At 44.6% G+C, this 17,732-nt stretch overlaps 1 protein-coding gene across 1 annotated transcript in view; it reads right to left on the bottom strand.

Annotated features, from left to right (window-relative positions):
• The window catches only part of cramp1 (cramped chromatin regulator homolog 1), a gene marked incomplete at its 3' end in the record, with an annotated part of 61,834 nt that overhangs the window by 9,141 nt on the left and 34,961 nt on the right, over positions 1-17,732 (bottom strand). Inside the window, 6 exon segments of the mRNA XM_080523061.1 lie at positions 2,620-2,783; positions 5,455-5,550; positions 6,640-6,721; positions 9,467-9,541; positions 12,119-12,285; positions 13,449-13,620. Coding sequence (XP_080379187.1) covers positions 2,620-2,783; positions 5,455-5,550; positions 6,640-6,721; positions 9,467-9,541; positions 12,119-12,285; positions 13,449-13,620 — 756 coding nt within the window.

Here is a 17,732-nt window from a genome sequence, read left to right as displayed (position 1 = left end):
TAAACATAGTCAGACGAAGCATACACGGACCGGACTCCGCAGAGCAAGGCATGTCCGCGCGCAGCTCAAATTTTGTGACCGTGCATACCTAGCGGACGCGTACCGGTGTCACACAAAACATGGCTCGGCATGAAATGTAGTAAACTGGCATGAGAAATGTAGGAAATTGGTACACGGTGGTACGCTCGACTATGAAACCTCAAACGACTGCGGACATGCCGCGCGGAGTCCAGTCCGCTCAGAGTATGCCCGACTATGTGAGAGCCTTACCTCCGGGAGAGTGTTCTGTGTGAGAGTTATTTTGGGGTTTTTCTTAATGATGGTGCTTTCTGAGGTCATCCACCTTGGCCTACCAGTCCGTTTGTGATTGCTGAGCTCATGAGTCCTTTCACCCCCTGATTCTTTTTAATGATACTCCAAACTGTTGATTCTGGCCAGCCTAACGTTTTGGCTATGTTTATGATTGTTTTACTTATTTTGATTTTTCAGCCTAATAATGGCTTCCTGGACTTTCATTGACATCTCTATGGAGTCTGCTATTGGTGTCTGTCAACATGAGGACCAAAGGCAAACGCAAAGCCTAGAATCAATACTCGACCTTGACCGCTCTCTTAAGCCTCCACAAATGATGTGATGGAACACACCTGACTTTACAGAAACACCTGTCAAGACAACGGTCCCAATACTTTTGGGTACCCTAAAATATGGGGACTATTGGCGCTTTTCCACTACAGGGCCGACCCGGGTCAGCCCGGGCTGGCCCTGTTCTTTTGCCTTTCTCCACTGCCAACCGAGCCGGACCAGGCCACAGTACCCGTGCCATTTTTAGTTCCAGTTCGGGAGGGGTAGCGAAAGTTGGGGAAAGGTACTTTTTTGCCAGGCTGCGTGTGACGTGTGACGCTGCACACCGTTGATTGGTCAATGGAAATCGTCATCCCATGTTCATAGATTTCTTCGCTAACCGCCATTTTTAAATACCACAACAGATTTCGCTCTCGGAACATGTCACTTATTGTTTCTGTAATAACTTATTAATAAAGATTTGAAAAATTATGATAACCTTTTATCTTAGTTTAATGTCATTTCAATGCATCATAGAACTTTTATTTACAACAAGCATAACAAAAAAAAATCGCTATTACTGTGATGTGCATATGCTGCTCCTCAGTCCAGCGCGCTTCATCATCCCACAAAACTGCTATCTCCCCTTTTCATCCCTTATGTCCTTTTATCAATGAACATGGTATTACTGTTATTTCAACATTTAAGCCTCTTTCACACATAGTTCCCTGTAACTTCAATGGAATCCCAAGCTGTGCCGTCCAGGCATTTTTGCTGTTCACTCATGAGCCAAATGCTGGTAGATTCGCGTCTTGCTCCCTTTAACATGTCGGCGATTCCCTGGTTGCGAGATCTAAACTTCAAATCTACTAGAACTGAAAGCGGCAAGTAACAGGCACGTAACATCCATATGCTGTATAAATAAATATATTTGACTACCAGCAAGACAGCGCTGAACTCGTATCTATAACAAATGCAGAGATTGTATGAGCCCAGCGTCATTCCAATGAGAGAAGCACACACAACACACAATGCACACACAATGAGAGCACAGCCTTTCCGTAGAAATACATCGCTCCCTGTCTAACGTTATATATCTAACGTTACATGTTTTAAGGCTGATCTGTGCATGATGGTGCTGCATTTTGACATAATTCTTATCGCATTTCCCCCCGTTGTGCTGTGCTGTGCCATGCCATTCCACTGCACAGTTTAGCCCGAAATAGAGAGTGCTTTATCCCGCTAATAGAATACAGTTCCAGTAATAACACTTTTATCTCTATATTGTAATCATTCTCTTCATCTGTTTACGTTTACATGTTGATCTATTTATATCGATCTATTCTTGCCAATTCCTTATTACCAGTGGAAAGGGGGAAGGCTAAAACACTTTAGGACTTTCCGTTCAACGGAGGAATTTATGGAACTCGCGCAGAGTTCATCTCGCATTTCTCCCGTTGATGTGACGAACTGAAAGGGGCAAGTAACAGGCACTTAACGTTAAAACGTTACATGTTTTAAGGCTGATCTGTGCATGATAATGCTGCATTATCGCATAATTCTTATCGCATTTCCCCCCATTGAGCTGTATAGCGGCACTTATTACAGTGAAGTGCTCTTATGACACGTAAGTCCTCCTACAGTCGCGGGTCGCTCTGTATAATGGAGAAGCGTTTCTGAAAGTACGGCACGGGTCGGATACAAATGCGGTAGTGGAAAAGCACCATATGCCTAAAAAGTGTTGTAATTTTTTAACGGAGAGACCAATATGTACAGAAATACCATCAAATAAAAGCTGGGTATCTCTACTTTACCGCAAGCTTTGGGAGTGTAGAACCAAAAGAAGAAAACATGCTTCACTGTCCTATTACTTCCACAGGGCACTGTATGTTTTAAGCACTATACAAAACACTCTTCCACTCCCTCTCCCTTTCAGCATGTCCTGTCTTTCCTTCTCTCCTCATCTGTGTCTGTTGATCCCTCCTCCTTTCACCATGTCTATTGTTTTTTTCCCCATACCCCCCCTCTCTCTCCCTCTTTCAGTTGTTCTGTTCTTACCTCAGTGGAGTCCTGCTGAATAAGTTGTGCCTCGCTCCCAGCATGCACCACAGGGTCAGGAGGGGTCAGAAGAGCACTGTCAACGCTGGGGGCCTCCAGGGGCACCTCTCGACAGGGGCTGGCCGGAATGATGCCTGCTGACTTGGCAGCCAGATCGATCGCACCTGGAAAAAGAACACGGGACAGTTCAACACACTTCCAACAGAGCAGACAGACAGCTCAACACACTTCCAACAGAGCAGGCAGACAGCTCAACACACTTCCAACAGAGCAGACAGACAGTTCAACACACTTCCAACAGAGCAGACAGAGAGTTCAACACACTTCCAACAGAACAGACAGACATCTCAACACACTTCCAACAGAACAGACAGACAGCTCAACAAACTTCCAACAGAACAGACAGACATCTCAACACACTTCCAACAGAACAGACAAGACAGCTCAACACACTTCCAACAGAACAGACAGACAGCTCAACACACTTCCAACAGAACAGACAAGACAGTTCAACACACTTCCAACAGAACAGACAGACATCTCAACACACTTCCAACAGAACAGACAAGACAGCTCAACACACTTCCAACAGAGCAGACAGACAGCTCAACACACTTCCAACAGAGCAGACAGACAGCTCAACACACTTCCAACAGAACAGACAAGACAGCTCATCACACTTCCAACAGAGCAGACAGACAGCTCAACACACTTCCAACAGAACAGACAGACATCTCAACACACTTCCAACAGAACAGACAAGACAGCTCAACACACTTCCAACAGAGCAGACAGACAGCTCAACACACTTCCAACAGAGCAGACAGACAGCTCAACACACTTCCAACAGAACAGACAAGACAGCTCATCACACTTCCAACAGAGCAGACAGACAGCTCAACACACTTCCAACAGAACAGACAGACAGCTCATCACACTTCCAACAGAGCAGACAGACAGCTCAACACACTTCCAACAGAGCAGACAGACAGCTCAACACACTTCCAACAGAGCAGACAGACAGCTCAACACACTTCCAACAGAACAGACAGACAGCTCAACACACTTCCAACAGAGCAGACAGACAGCTCAACACACTTCCAACAGAGCAGACAGACAGCTCAACACACTTCCAACAGAGCAGACAGACAGTTCAACACACTTCCAACAGAGCAGACAGACAGCTCAACACACTTCCAACAGAACAGACAGACAGCTCAACACACTTCCAACAGAACAGACAGACAGCTCAACACACTTCCAACAGAGCAGACAGACAGTTCAACACACTTCCAACAGAACAGACAGACAGTTCAACACACTTCCAACAGAACAGACAAGACAGCTCAACACACTTCCAACAGAGCAGACAGACAGTTCAACACACTTCCAACAGAGCAGACAGACAGCTCAACACACTTCCAACAGAGCAGACAGACAGCTCAACACACTTCCAACAGAGCAGACAGACAGCTCAACACACTTCCAACAGAGCAGACAGACAGTTCAACACACTTCCAACAGAACAGACAGACAGTTCAACACACTTCCAACAGAGCAGACAGACAGTTCAACACACTTCCAACAGAACAGACAGACAGTTCAACACACTTCCAACAGAGCAGACAGACAGTTCAACACACTTCCAACAGAGCAGACAGACAGCTCAACACACTTCCAACAGAACAGACAGACAGCTCAACACACTTCCAACAGAGCAGACAGACAGCTCAACACACTTCCAACAGAACAGACAGACAGCTCAACACACTTCCAACAGAGCAGACAGACAGCTCATCACACTTCCAACAGAACAGACAAACATCTCAACACACTTCCAACAGAACAGACAGACAGCTCAACACACTTCCAACAGAACAGACAGACAGCTCAACACACTTCCAACAGAACAGACAGACAGCTCAACACACTTCCAACAGAGCAGACAGACAGTTCAACACACTTCCAACAGAACAGACAAGACAGCTCAACACACTTCCAACAGAGCAGACAGACAGTTCAACACACTTCCAACAGAGCAGACAGACAGTTCAACACACTTCCAACAGAACAGACAGACAGCTCAACACACTTCCAACAGAACAGACAGACAGCTCAACACACTTCCAACAGAACAGACAGACAGCTCAACACACTTCCAACAGAACAGACAGACAGCTCAACACACTTCCAACAGAGCAGACAGACAGCTCAACACACTTCCAACAGAACAGACAGACAGCTCAACACACTTCCAACAGAGCAGACAGACAGCTCAACACACTTCCAACAGAACAGACAGACAGCTCAACACACTTCCAACAGAACAGACAGACAGTTCAACACACTTCCAACAGAACAGACAGACAGCTCAACACACTTCCAACAGAGCAGACAGACAGTTCAACACACTTCCAACAGAACAGACAGACAGCTCAACACACTTCCAACAGAACAGACAGACAGCTCAACACACTTCCAACAGAGCAGACAGACAGCTCAACACACTTCCAACAGAATGTCAGTGGGGTAGTGGGCCAGCATTCTAGGGTTCAAGTTTTCAAAAGATATACTCCCATCTTTGTGGAAGCCTTTAAACTGTTGGTGTTCAGCACTTTGACTCAATAAAGAAGCAATGAGGATAATGTCTTGACTACTTAACCATAATATAATCTATCATATATCAGCAGAAATGAGACTTGTTCCTTTAAATGATTCCATGCATCTGTCCCGTGTGTCTCATGTCAATATAATAACATAACATCACTTTGATGTAAATCCTGTATATAGGACGTTGGGTCAAAGTGTGGGTTTCCAGGTGGGAGGTGAACTTACTGGAGAGTTGGCTGGATGTGGTGGGCGGAGCTTTAGAGAGGAGGGGGCGGGAGGAAGGAGCCAGGCGGGTCTGGATTGGCCGGAAGGAGCCGGTTCCTGTGGGAGGACACAGGACATAGGAGGAGGACACAAAGGAAGTCAGACAGACACACAGGGTTCTCCCCCCAAAATTGCTGTGCACTTGAAACTACATGTTTTATACATATTTATTTATTATATACATTTATAAAAAATTAAAAATAAATCACAATATGTTCATTGTCATTTTCATACACCAACACCAAAACCAAAAAAAGAAAAACATACAATAACAAAGACCATAAACACAGACACATACAACTTGCATCAATATTGGATTGAATAAAAAGAAAACAAAACCAGCCTACATGTTTTAAACTACATATTTAGTAATGATAGTTACTATCTTTGATCACCAACGACATTGTTGTTAAAAAAAACTAACAAAGGGAAAGTACAAGCGTTACGACGTTCCTCAGTGAATTCAGCGTTTCAGCTGTGTTTTTGGTGCATGTTGACATGAACAAACGTATGTGGGGTTTTGATAAGACAATCCAGCACCACGCTGTTCAAACATCCTGGGGAGATCCAGGACATGTGTCCCTATCTGACCCACCCCCATGCCCTCGCCCTTCCTGAGGGAAAACCACTGAGCTGGATGTCATTGGACAAGTGAAACTTAATTTCTACCCCAATACTTGTTTTTTTTAGGTCAGGCGGCTACAACGTAGTCCACCTGGAACACAGCCATGACCTTAGATAAAATACTATCCAGAGCAGCTTCCTAGTCCACCTGGAACACAGCCATGACCTTAGATAAAGTACTACCCAGAGCAGCCTAGAACACAGCCATGACCGTAGATAAAGTACTACCCAGAGCAGCCTAGAACACAGCCATGACCGTAGATAAAGTACTACCCAGAGAAGCCTAGTCTACCTGGAACACAGCCATGACCGTAGATAAAGTACTACCCAGAGCAGCCTAGTCTACCTGGAACACAGCCATGACCGTAGATAAAGTACTACCCAGAGCAGCCTAGTCTACCTGGAACACAGCCATGACCGTAGATAAAGTACTACCCAGAGCAGCCTAGTCTACCTGGAACACAGCCATGACCGTAGATAAAGTACTACCCAGAGCAGCCTATTGGTTGGGGGGAGACGTACCTGTGGCAGAGGAGTTGGAGAGGATGGAGAAGGAGCAGACATGCTGAGGAGTGTCTCCGGTGGTGCGTGGGAGCAGCGTTCGCTGAACAGAACAAGAGGCAAACAAAACTCAAAACAAAGTCTTAACTAGCATCACATTCACCCAAACATTGGCTTCTCAATCTCGTTTTAATAGCCCTGCGTAATAAAAAAAGCGTAATTTCCAGCATTTTTGGTTTGTATTTTGAGCATTTCCAGATTACCGTATTTTCCGGACTATAAGTCGCACCTTTTTTCATAGTTTGGCTGGTCCTGCGACTCATAGTCAGGTGCGACTTATATATCAATATATATCGAATTTCATACTGACAGACATGAACCAAGGAGTAAACATTACCGTCTACAGCCGACAGAGGGCGCTCTGAGCCGCTCTGGGCTTGTGACAACTATATATGCTGCTCCTATACCACTGAAGAAATGAAACATTAGCTTGTTGAAGCTAAGCAAACGGTAGCTTGGTGAACTTGCTTACTGGTAACTTGCTTGTTGGACTCGCTGGCTTGTTATGTTAATTTAGCCTATTCAGCTTCCCAGGTATGTTCTTCTATTCAGCCTGTTGTTCTGTGTGCTATTGTGTAGTTGAATAAACTTGCCTTTCCATTAAATGTCTGTTCTTGGTCTTGGATTTTAATAAATGTCTAAATAAATGCGACTTATAGTCCAGTGCAACTTATATATGTTTTTCTCCTCTTCATGACGCATTTTTTGACTGATGCGACTTATACTCCGGAGCGATTTATAGTCCGGAAAATACGGTATCTTGGATCCAAGTGTGAAAAATAAGGTTGCTATTGTTTTCTCCGTATTCTTTATCTAAAAATGCAGATCTGTCTCTTCTCCCTCCACCACTTCCTATTCGATAGGTGTGATTAAAAAGTGGTCGTCACTCGTCAGTGTACTGTCACGCCACCTTGCTCATTCTAATACTCCAATACGATTGGTTGTTCAGGTTGCGATATTGACCAATCGCAAACACTTCGCATGCTAGGTATCCATTTAGCCCAGACCGGCCCCCCCAACCCCCCCTCCACACTTTGATCTGCGAGCTACTCAGTTTAGCCAATGGCCACTACTTTACTGGACCTTGAAGTGGCTTTTCCACTCACATACAGCAAATGACTGAACATTATTATTATTATTATTATTATTATTATTATTAATCCTTTATTTAACCAGGGTAGTCATATTGAGACAGTAGCCTCTTTTTCAAATGAGCCCTGGCCAAGAAAAGCAGCACTTAATTAAAAAAGACACCACATACAGTATAAAAACATACAATATGCAACATAAAATAACAACAAACAAGCAACAGAAACAGTGAGCAGATACAGGCTATAAACGATAACCTAAGCACATTTGCATATATGATTCAAAGTCACACAGTTTAAAGTCAGAGAGTGGATTGAACATGCTAAGTTTCAACTTTTTCTGAAGTACATTCCAGGTTGAAGGAGCATTGTAACAGAATGCAGTTTTACCAAATTCAGATCTGACATTTGGCACGTTAAAGAGAATGCTGTTATTAGACCTGAGGTTATATCTATTGTTTACTGCCATAAACCAGTGATGCTGTCTACGTATTGATAGTGGTGGCCAACCAGATAAACTGGATAAGTTGCAATGATGTGTGGTAGACAGAGTCTAGTGGGCGAAACACAGACTTTGCAGCATGCCTATAAAGAATGTCACTATAATCAAGCACAGATACAAACATGGCTGCAACAATGTATCTTCTCACTTTTAAATGAAAACAAGCCTTATTTCTAAAATAAAAGCCTAGCTTAACTCTACATTTCTTAACCAAGTTAGCTACATGAGGACTAAAAGAAATATTTTCATCCAGCACAATAGTCTCTTTATTTCTTGTCCTTGTAAGGTAATAATTGGAGACTCAGGTTGTACATTCTTAGAAAGAGTGAACAGCATGTATTTGTTTTTTTTGGAATTCAACACAAATTGTAACTTTTTCTGTAAAACTATAAAAGCCTCCTGAAGTTTCTGTAACGCCTCACACGGAGAAGTGGCAGTGCAGTAAATAATGGTGTCATCCGCATAGAGGTTCACATCAGCATTTACCTGTGTGCAAATGTCTTTTATATAGATTATAAATAATAATGGCCCAAGAATGGAGCCTTGTGGAACTCCAAGCTCCAAACTCTTAAGTTCCGCCTTCTCTGATGCAATACTATCACATACAGTATAACACATTGAAATCTACTTTTTAAATCACCCAATAGCATTTGTAGATAACCCAATTTTATTTAGACACTGTAACAGAATATTATGGTCAACTGTGTCAAACGCTTTGGAAAGGTCAACGAATATTGTAGCACTTTTACAGTCAATAGCACTGACAATATCATTAATCACTTTAGCGGTGGCTGTGATGGTGCTATGCCTTTTCCTAAAGCCTGACTGAAAAGGAGTGAGAATACTGTTACAAGTGAGAAATTATTTTAATTCACTAACTAATGACTGATTGAAGATGAAGTGAAGATTTTGAAATGAAGATTTTAGCCAGGACTGAAAGTTTTAAGATAGTTAAAAGTGGTGTTACATGTGCTGTCCAAGGATGACTTAAAAATGTGAGTTAATGGCTCAGCAATACTATAAGCTGCAAGCTTAAGGAGAGACGGAATCAAGCCCATCAGGTAGAGCTGACTTTCTACTATTTATATTTTGCAATGCTGACAGAAATGGCAACATTTCTTTGCAAAATATAAATAGTAGAAAGTCAGCTGGATCTGATGAACATCTCAAACTAGAAGGGGGTTATTCTACAGCTCACCTGTACCACGAGAGGCTTTCGAAGTGGTCGGCTGCGGTTCTTCCTCTGTTTAGACAGAAACATGTCTGACTGCATCTTAGGGGAAAAAAACAACAACAAAATATTAAACAACAACAAAAAAACTATACAAAAATATCAGCATCTGCCCTTACACTGATGGAGTCTTATCTCCCTCTGTCCTTACACTGATGGAGTCTTATCTCCCTCCCTCTGTCCTTACACTGATGGAGTCTTATCTCCCTCTGTCCTTACACTGATGGAGTCTTATCTCCCTCCCTCTGTCCTTACACTGATGGAGTCTTATCTCCCTCTGTCCTTACACTGATGGAGTCTTATCTCCCTCCCTCTGTCCTTACACTGATGGAGTCTTATCTCCCTCTGTCCTTACACTGATGGAGTCTTATCCCCCTCTGTCCTTACACTGATGGAGTCTTATCTCCCTCTGTCCTTACACTGATGGAGTCTTATCTCCCTCTGTCCTTACACTGATGGAGTCTTATCTCCCTCTGTCCTTACACTGATGGAGTCTTATCTCCCTCTGTCCTTACACTGATGGAGTCTTATCTCCCTCCCTCTGTCCTTACACTGATGGAGTCTTATCTCCCTCTGTCCTTACACTGATGGAGTCTTATCTCCCTCTGTCCTTACACTGATGGAGTCTTATCTCCCTCTGTCCTTACACTGATGGAGTCTTATCTCCCTCTGTCCTTACACTGATGGAGTCTTATCTCCCTCTGTCCTTACACTGATGGAGTCTTATCTCCCTCTGTCCTTACACTGATGGAGTCTTATCTCCCTCTGTCCTTACACTGATGGAGTCTTATCTCCCTCTGTCCTTACACTGATGGAGTCTTATCCCCCTCTGCCCTTACACTGATGGAGTCTTATCTCCCTCTGTCCTTACACTGATGGAGTCTTATCTCCCTCTGTCCTTACACTGATGGAGTCTTATCTCCCTCTGTCCTTACACTGATGGAGTCTTATCTCCCTCTGTCCTTATACTGATGGAGTCTTATCTCCCTCTGTCCTTACACTGATGGAGTCTTATCCCCCTCTGTCCTTACACTGATGGAGTCTTATCTCCCTCTGTCCTTACACTGATGGAGTCTTATCTCCCTCCCTCTGTCCTTACACTGATGGAGTCTTATCTCCCTCTGTCCTTACACTGATGGAGTCTTATCTCCCTCCCTCTGTCCTTACACTGATGGAGTCTTATCTCCCTCTGTCCTTACACTGATGGAGTCTTATCCCCCTCTGTCCTTACACTGATGGAGTCTTATCTCCCTCTGTCCTTACACTGATGGAGTCTTATCTCCCTCCCTCTGTCCTTACACTGATGGAGTCTTATCTCCCTCTGTCCTTACACTGATGGAGTCTTATCTCCCTCCCTCTGTCCTTACACTGATGGAGTCTTATCTCCCTCTGTCCTTACACTGATGGAGTCTTATCCCCCTCTGTCCTTACACTGATGGAGTCTTATCTCCCTCTGTCCTTACACTGATGGAGTCTTATCTCCCTCTGTCCTTACACTGATGGAGTCTTATCCCCCTCTGTCCTTACACTGATGGAGTCTTATCCCCCTCTGTCCTTACACTGATGGAGTCTTATCTCCCTCTGTCCTTACACTGATGGAGTCTTATCTCCCTCTGTCCTTACACTGATGGAGTCTTATCTCCCTCTGTCCTTACACTGATGGAGTCTTATCTCCCTCTGTCCTTACACTGATGGAGTCTTATCTCCCTCTGTCCTTACACTGATGGAGTCTTATCTCCCTCTGTCCTTACACTGATGGAGTCTTATCTCCCTCTGTCCTTACACTGATGGAGTCTTATCTCCCTCTGTCCTTACACTGATGGAGTCTTATCTCCCTCTGTCCTTACACTGATGGAGTCTTATCTCCCTCTGTCCTTACACTGATGGAGTCTTATCTCCCTCTGTCCTTACACTGATGGAGTCTTATCTCCCTCTGTCCTTACACTGATGGAGTCTTATCTCCCTCTGTCCTTACACTGATGGAGTCTTATCTCCCTCTGTCCTTACACTGATGGAGTCTTATCTCCCTCTGTCCTTACACTGATGGAGTCTTATCTCCCTCCCTCTGTCCTTACACTGATGGAGTCTTATCTCCCTCTGTCCTTACACTGATGGAGTCTTATCTCCCTCTGTCCTTACACTGATGGAGTCTTATCTCCCTCTGTCCTTACACTGATGGAGTCTTATCTCCCTCTGTCCTTACACTGATGGAGTCTTATCTCCCTCTGTCCTTACACTGATGGAGTCTTATCTCCCTCTGTCCTTACACTGATGGAGTCTTATCTCCCTCTGTCCTTACACTGATGGAGTCTTATCTCCCTCTGTCCTTACACTGATGGAGTCTTATCTCCCTCTGTCCTTACACTGATGGAGTCTTATCTCCCTCTGTCCTTACACTGATGGAGTCTTATCTCCCTCTGTCCTTACACTGATGGAGTCTTATCTCCCTCTGTCCTTACACTGATGGAGTCTTATCTCCCTCTGTCCTTACACTGATGGAGTCTTATCTCCCTCTGTCCTTACACTGATGGAGTCTTATCTCCCTCTGTCCTTACACTGATGGAGTCTTATCTCCCTCTGTCCTTACACTGATGGAGTCTTATCTCCCTCTGTCCTTACACTGATGGAGTCCAGCTGCTGGCGGAAGGCCAGCTCCGCCTCCTTGTTGGGTGAGAACATGCGGGAGTGGCGGGAGCTGTTGGGCGGCAGCGTGGTGGGGACGGCAAACAGTCCGCCGTCTCCGTCGCCTCCAGAGACCAGCAGGGACCGGGGGAGGTTACGCACACCTGACGGGAGCCGGGTCACACTCAGTTACCAAGTCAAATGTAAGCAATTTACCATGAGAGGAAGGGGGTTGTGGAGACATTTACCACAGGCGAGGCGAAGCTGAGTGCCGGAAAACCCTCCTAAAATGTCTCCACAACCCCCGCCCTCGAATGGTAAATTGCTTTTCTACAAAAGCTACCACATAATATTAAAAATACACAGTTGTAACATTAAATTCATTTATTTACAATCATTAATCGTTTCAGAATACATATATCCTTCCAGCCACAGAATATAGTCCCATAAACAAGATCAACGATTGCATTGTAGGATAGGCCACATTCACTGAGTCAGCACAGGTGTTCTTAATCAGATTGATTGGGAGGCGCATTGATACTGGAAATGCGGTTGGAGCTGAACAGTAGGGAGTTGGGGGTATTTACCACTGTTTCTAGCCAATCAGAATTAATCCAGTATCCAAACATGCTGTTGTAGAACAAGTCATTTAAGATGATTTAGAGTAACTGTACTGTGTGTATGTTTGAGGACAGGGTGGAGGTTTTCAGAGCATGTGAAATGAGCAGGAAAAAAACATATCAGAAGACTGTTTATTCCCCTCACGCTGTTATGATCAATATGTTGAGCTCCACTTTAGGAATATACAGCTGCTATTTGAATCAATTAGTTCCTACACAATTGATAACCCTGCATCTGATTTGTAGACAATTGCGGTGGTCTAGTGGAATAGAGAGTTGGACTGGTGATCAGAAGGTCATTCAAATCCCACCTGGGAACACCACCACCACCACGAGTGTGCCCTTGAGTAAGGCACTTAGCCTTAAGTTACTCCAGGGAGACTGTGCCCAGTGATCTCTAATTGTAATTCGCTTTGGATAAAAGTGTCTACTAAATGGTAAAAACGTCCCAAAAAAGTATGTATTTTTTTTAATGTAATGGCGGGACATGAACCAGGGACGTCTCAGAACATCTCTCGGTACCACTAAACCAAGACGACGTCCTTCTGGTCCAAGGGACACCTTTGGGCATACCAGTCTCCGGAAGGCCTACTCACGAGGGCTCCTCACGAGAGCCTACTTCCAAATCACCTCTGTTACACCTGGCAGTACGTGTGCACGTGTGAGAAAGGGACACAGAACGGCAGAAGAGGCGGAGGCTGACTGACCAGAGGATCCGGCGCTGGGGAGGAGCAGCTTGGTCCCTCTGAGGGAGGACTGCTGGCGGCCACAGTTGGGGCTGCGGACCCCCACGGCCAGGGCCTTCCCTGGGGGGGTGAGGGACTGGTCCTCCTGGGCGGGCTTCAGCGGAGACGTGGCCGTGGAGCAGAGCTCGGGGGCCTGGAGGAGGAGGAAGAAGAACCCAGGTTTGAGGGTCGTCACGCAGCGATAAAGAGGGAAGGGCAGAGAGAGAAGAGAGAAGTACTCAGACATGCAGCGCAGGTCACATTTGGTAGGAACCGTTTGTGGTGAACTCTTTAGAGGGCTTTAGTATGTAAAGCATCGCCTGGTTGATTTAGAAGTGAGGCACAATAAAGGGTTTTTTGGTTCTCAAAATTGAGTGTAGGCCTGTGTGCAGCTATTGTAGTATGTACTCAATAGATCTGTCTCCCAATAGAATCACACAGACCAGCGCCACAAATGTTCCATTAATAATAACAGTAATAGTTAAGAGTTGTCCGTTTATGTATAGTCGCTCAAAAAGGGAAACGCTAAGCAAACAATACATGACAAGTTGTCCATTCTAAACTCTATTTCGATTGTGTGTGTGTGTGTGTGTGTGTGTGTCTGGGTTTCCGTTAACCGGTAATTACCGGTCTTTGTCCGGTAAAATCTGTTGAAGTCCGACATATTTAAACCTCTTCGGTCATAATGTCCGGTGAAAATAATTCCCTCTAAGCACAATTTGAATACAATTTACTAAAATTAATTTGTCACATATTCTGATTCCTTCTACATTAAAAAAGACAAATATATAGGCTATATTCTTTTTATTATTATTATATATATAATATTTTATTATTAATGTGTAGACTAGCCTACGCGATGAACAAACAGCGGCAGGATTGCCAGATGGGATTGACAATTTACAGCCTAACTAGTCCGCTAAATAACCGCTAAACCCAGTAGCCCATTCGGCGGTAACCCGCCCCATCTGGCAACCCTGTCTCTCAACGGCGCGAGAAGTTTGTGGTTTGCGGAGAGTGAAGGTACCTTTCGTGAGTGGTTGTGAGGGAGAAATTCATCAGATATTTTAGTTTGATCTAGTCTAAATAAAACCACTGCAGTGACCGGAGTCAATGTTATTGTTCTGCGTGTTTTGGATGTGCTAGAGCACAGTGAATGACCACCGAGGGCCGTGAGATGCGGCTAGTAAAGGACGCTAGTAGGGATGTCCCGATCCGATACTGAGATCGGATATCGACCCGATATTGGTCCTGAATGCTGGATCGGAGATCGGACCAGAAAAAAAAAAGGCTCCGATCCGCGTGCCCGATCCGCGTGTCACTCAAGTGACGACAACAGTAGTCGCCAGTGGTCACGTGCATGACAGTTGGCTAGTAGCTTTGTGAGAGTCATGTCAGCAGTGTGGGAATACTTCAGTCTTAAAGATGAAAAAAGTCCATCAGCGGAATGCAAGATTTGCAAAATAACCGTTTCGAGGGGTGGCAGCGATGCTAATCGGTATAACACCACTAATGTAATTAAACATTTAAAAAAACACCATGTGGAACAGCACCAGGCCTACCTGCAAGCGTCTGCTGCAAAGAAAAAGCCCCTGAAACAGCAGACATTGCTACAGTCAATGCAGAGGCGAGAGAAACTCCCCCCAGACAGCAAAATTGCAAAAGCAATAACGGAGAAATTGGTTCGGTTTATTGTGCTCGACGACCAACCACTTTCGGTGGTAGAGAATGTGGGGTTTCGGAGTTTAATTGAACACCTAGAGCCGCGTTATACTTTGCCCAGTCGGCATTATATAACCGAAAATGCCATCCCGAAAATGCACAATGAAGTGTGTGAGTTCCTCGCCAAACTATTGGAGAATGTCGATGCTATTAGCTTCACAACGGACATTTGGAGCTCAGACGTGTGTCCAATGTCGTTGTTGAGTCTCACAGCACACTGGATAGACTCTGATTTTACTTTCAAGAAAGCGGTGCTGCATGCCCGTGAGTTCCGTGGCTCACACACTGGGGATTCCATTAAGGCAGCCATGGAGGAGATGCTGCTCGAATGGAAAATTAACAAAAGCAAAGTCCATGTCGTTTTAAGAGACAATGCTAAAAATATGAAGAAGGGCATGGACCAACTTGGAGTGGCGAGTCTGGGATGCTTTGCGCACACTATGCAGCTTATTGTGCATGAGGGACTGTTGTCGCAGCGCAGCGTGAGTGACGCACTGGCTAACCGGCGGAAAATGGTAGGCCATTTCAAGCACTCGCCTTTGGCATATTCACGGCTGCAGGACATACAACTAGAACTTCATATGCCGCCTAAGCGTCTGCAGCAGGACGTTCAGACTCGGTGGAACAGCACCCACTACATCAGGGGTCGGCAATTAGGTTTGGCCTCGGGCCAAATTTTTTTTGAGCCACTAGATGGCGGGCCCGAACATAATCAAAGGCTAATTTAAGTAATTGATTGTTTAAAAATGTGACACGTTCTAATGCTTTGACTTTTCTTTCGACTGTACACATCGCTAGTCAACTAACACAGCTTGTTTTGTGAACCTGCTAACAATGTAAAGTAGTGTTCTAGTTAACTAGGTAGCTGTCCAATCCATTATGTTGCAGTATTTTGGCTTGATTAGCGAGTTTGTGTTGTTATTCTCAACAACGTTGAAACGTAGTTTCACACTTTTCCATATTTTTGAATAATAAATGTGTGGACTGACGATGTAGCGTAGCCTAATTTATTCTAATAATTATGTAACATAGTTTCATTCTGATAATTATTCCCCCCTCCTCCCAGACAAGGTCACATTATTATTATTGGATTGGTTGTTTGCGTGCCGGGTGAAGTTAGCCAAACATTTAACCTGCTAGCAAGAGAAACATAATGTCACTCTCCAAAGGTCTAAAGAGGAAAGTTGACGGTGGAAACAGGGCATTTAAAGAGGAATGGACAGCGAACTATACGTTCATCCTACCTGGTTTCATCAATGCAAAGCCGTTGTGAGAGACATTTTCCGTGCTCACAATGTTCCCTTTCTATACGCGAGTCGTCCTTTTCGTCAATGAACGCGATAAAGACGCACGAGAGGAATCGATGGATGCATAAAAACCTTGAGAACTGCCTGTGGATTAAAGTGACGTCAATATCACTAGATATCAAGCAAATACTGACCGATGGGAGATGCTTTTTGTTTGCGCCGATTTTGTTTTCAATGTTTTTCAGAAAATTAAACAGAATTTGCGTTGTTACTGTTCATATGTGTGTTGCAGTCACATATACGTAAACATTACGTTTGAATGGCTTACTGAGCTCGTGTTATTTTGTTCAAACCACACACGGTATGTCGGCTATTTCAGCACCGTGACGCGTTGTCCACCTGCTTATGATTCTCTCTGAGGGGTTCAGCGTCAGTGCGCTTCGGTGCACCTTGCTGCCTGATTGTCTGTCCCTGTGTCATTCACTCTCAACATGGATAAAAGTACAATAAGCATTATTCAGGTGGAGTTCGATTCTCTATTCGGACATTATAGGCGCTATATGTGGGACTGTCGGTCCGATATTATTATAAAAAATAAATAAAAAATAAAAATAAAAAGTGGATTCTCAAAATAATCTGCTGGGCCAAATATTATTGGTGACGGGCCAGCAATGGCCCACGGGCCGCCTATTGCCGACCCCTGCACTACATGATTGAAAGCCTCATCGCGCGGAAACGGTCACTCTCGGCGTATGTGGCTGAACATGACCTGCCAGCGACGCTAACAGCAAACCAGTGGGGGCTGTTGGAGCGGACTGTCACGGTGTTGGCCCCTTTCGAGGAGATGACAAGAGAGGTGAGTGCCTCATCGGCATCACTAGCTGATGTCATCCCCATCGTGTGTGTCCTGAGACGTGTCCTCAGTCGGGAAAACGACACTGACCAGGGGATTAAAACGATGAAAAGCACCCTCCTCGACGCACTCAACAGGCGTTTTGACAACTTGGAGTCTGAACCGTTATACTCGGTTGCAACCCTGCTTGATCCACGGTACAAAGACAGGTAAGGGAATTTCTGTTAACTTTATTTAGCCTAATCTGATTCAACGTTGTGTGTGTGTGTGTGTGTGTGTGTGTCTGTGTGTGTGTGTGTGTGTGTCTGTGTGTGTGTGTGTGTGTGTGTGTGTGTGTCTGTGTGTGTGTGTGTGTGTGTGTGTGTGTGTGTGACAAGTAACTTGATTACGGAAATTATTTGACTAATATTAGCTATTTTATTATACAGGTACTTCACAAATGCA

This window comes from Nansenia antarctica (assembly GCF_963989245.1).
Source record: "Nansenia antarctica genome assembly, chromosome: 2".
Taxonomy (NCBI): Eukaryota; Metazoa; Chordata; class Actinopteri; order Argentiniformes; family Microstomatidae; genus Nansenia; species Nansenia antarctica.
Note: the sequence above shows the minus strand (reverse complement) of the source record. Positions and strands in the feature narration are given on the sequence as shown.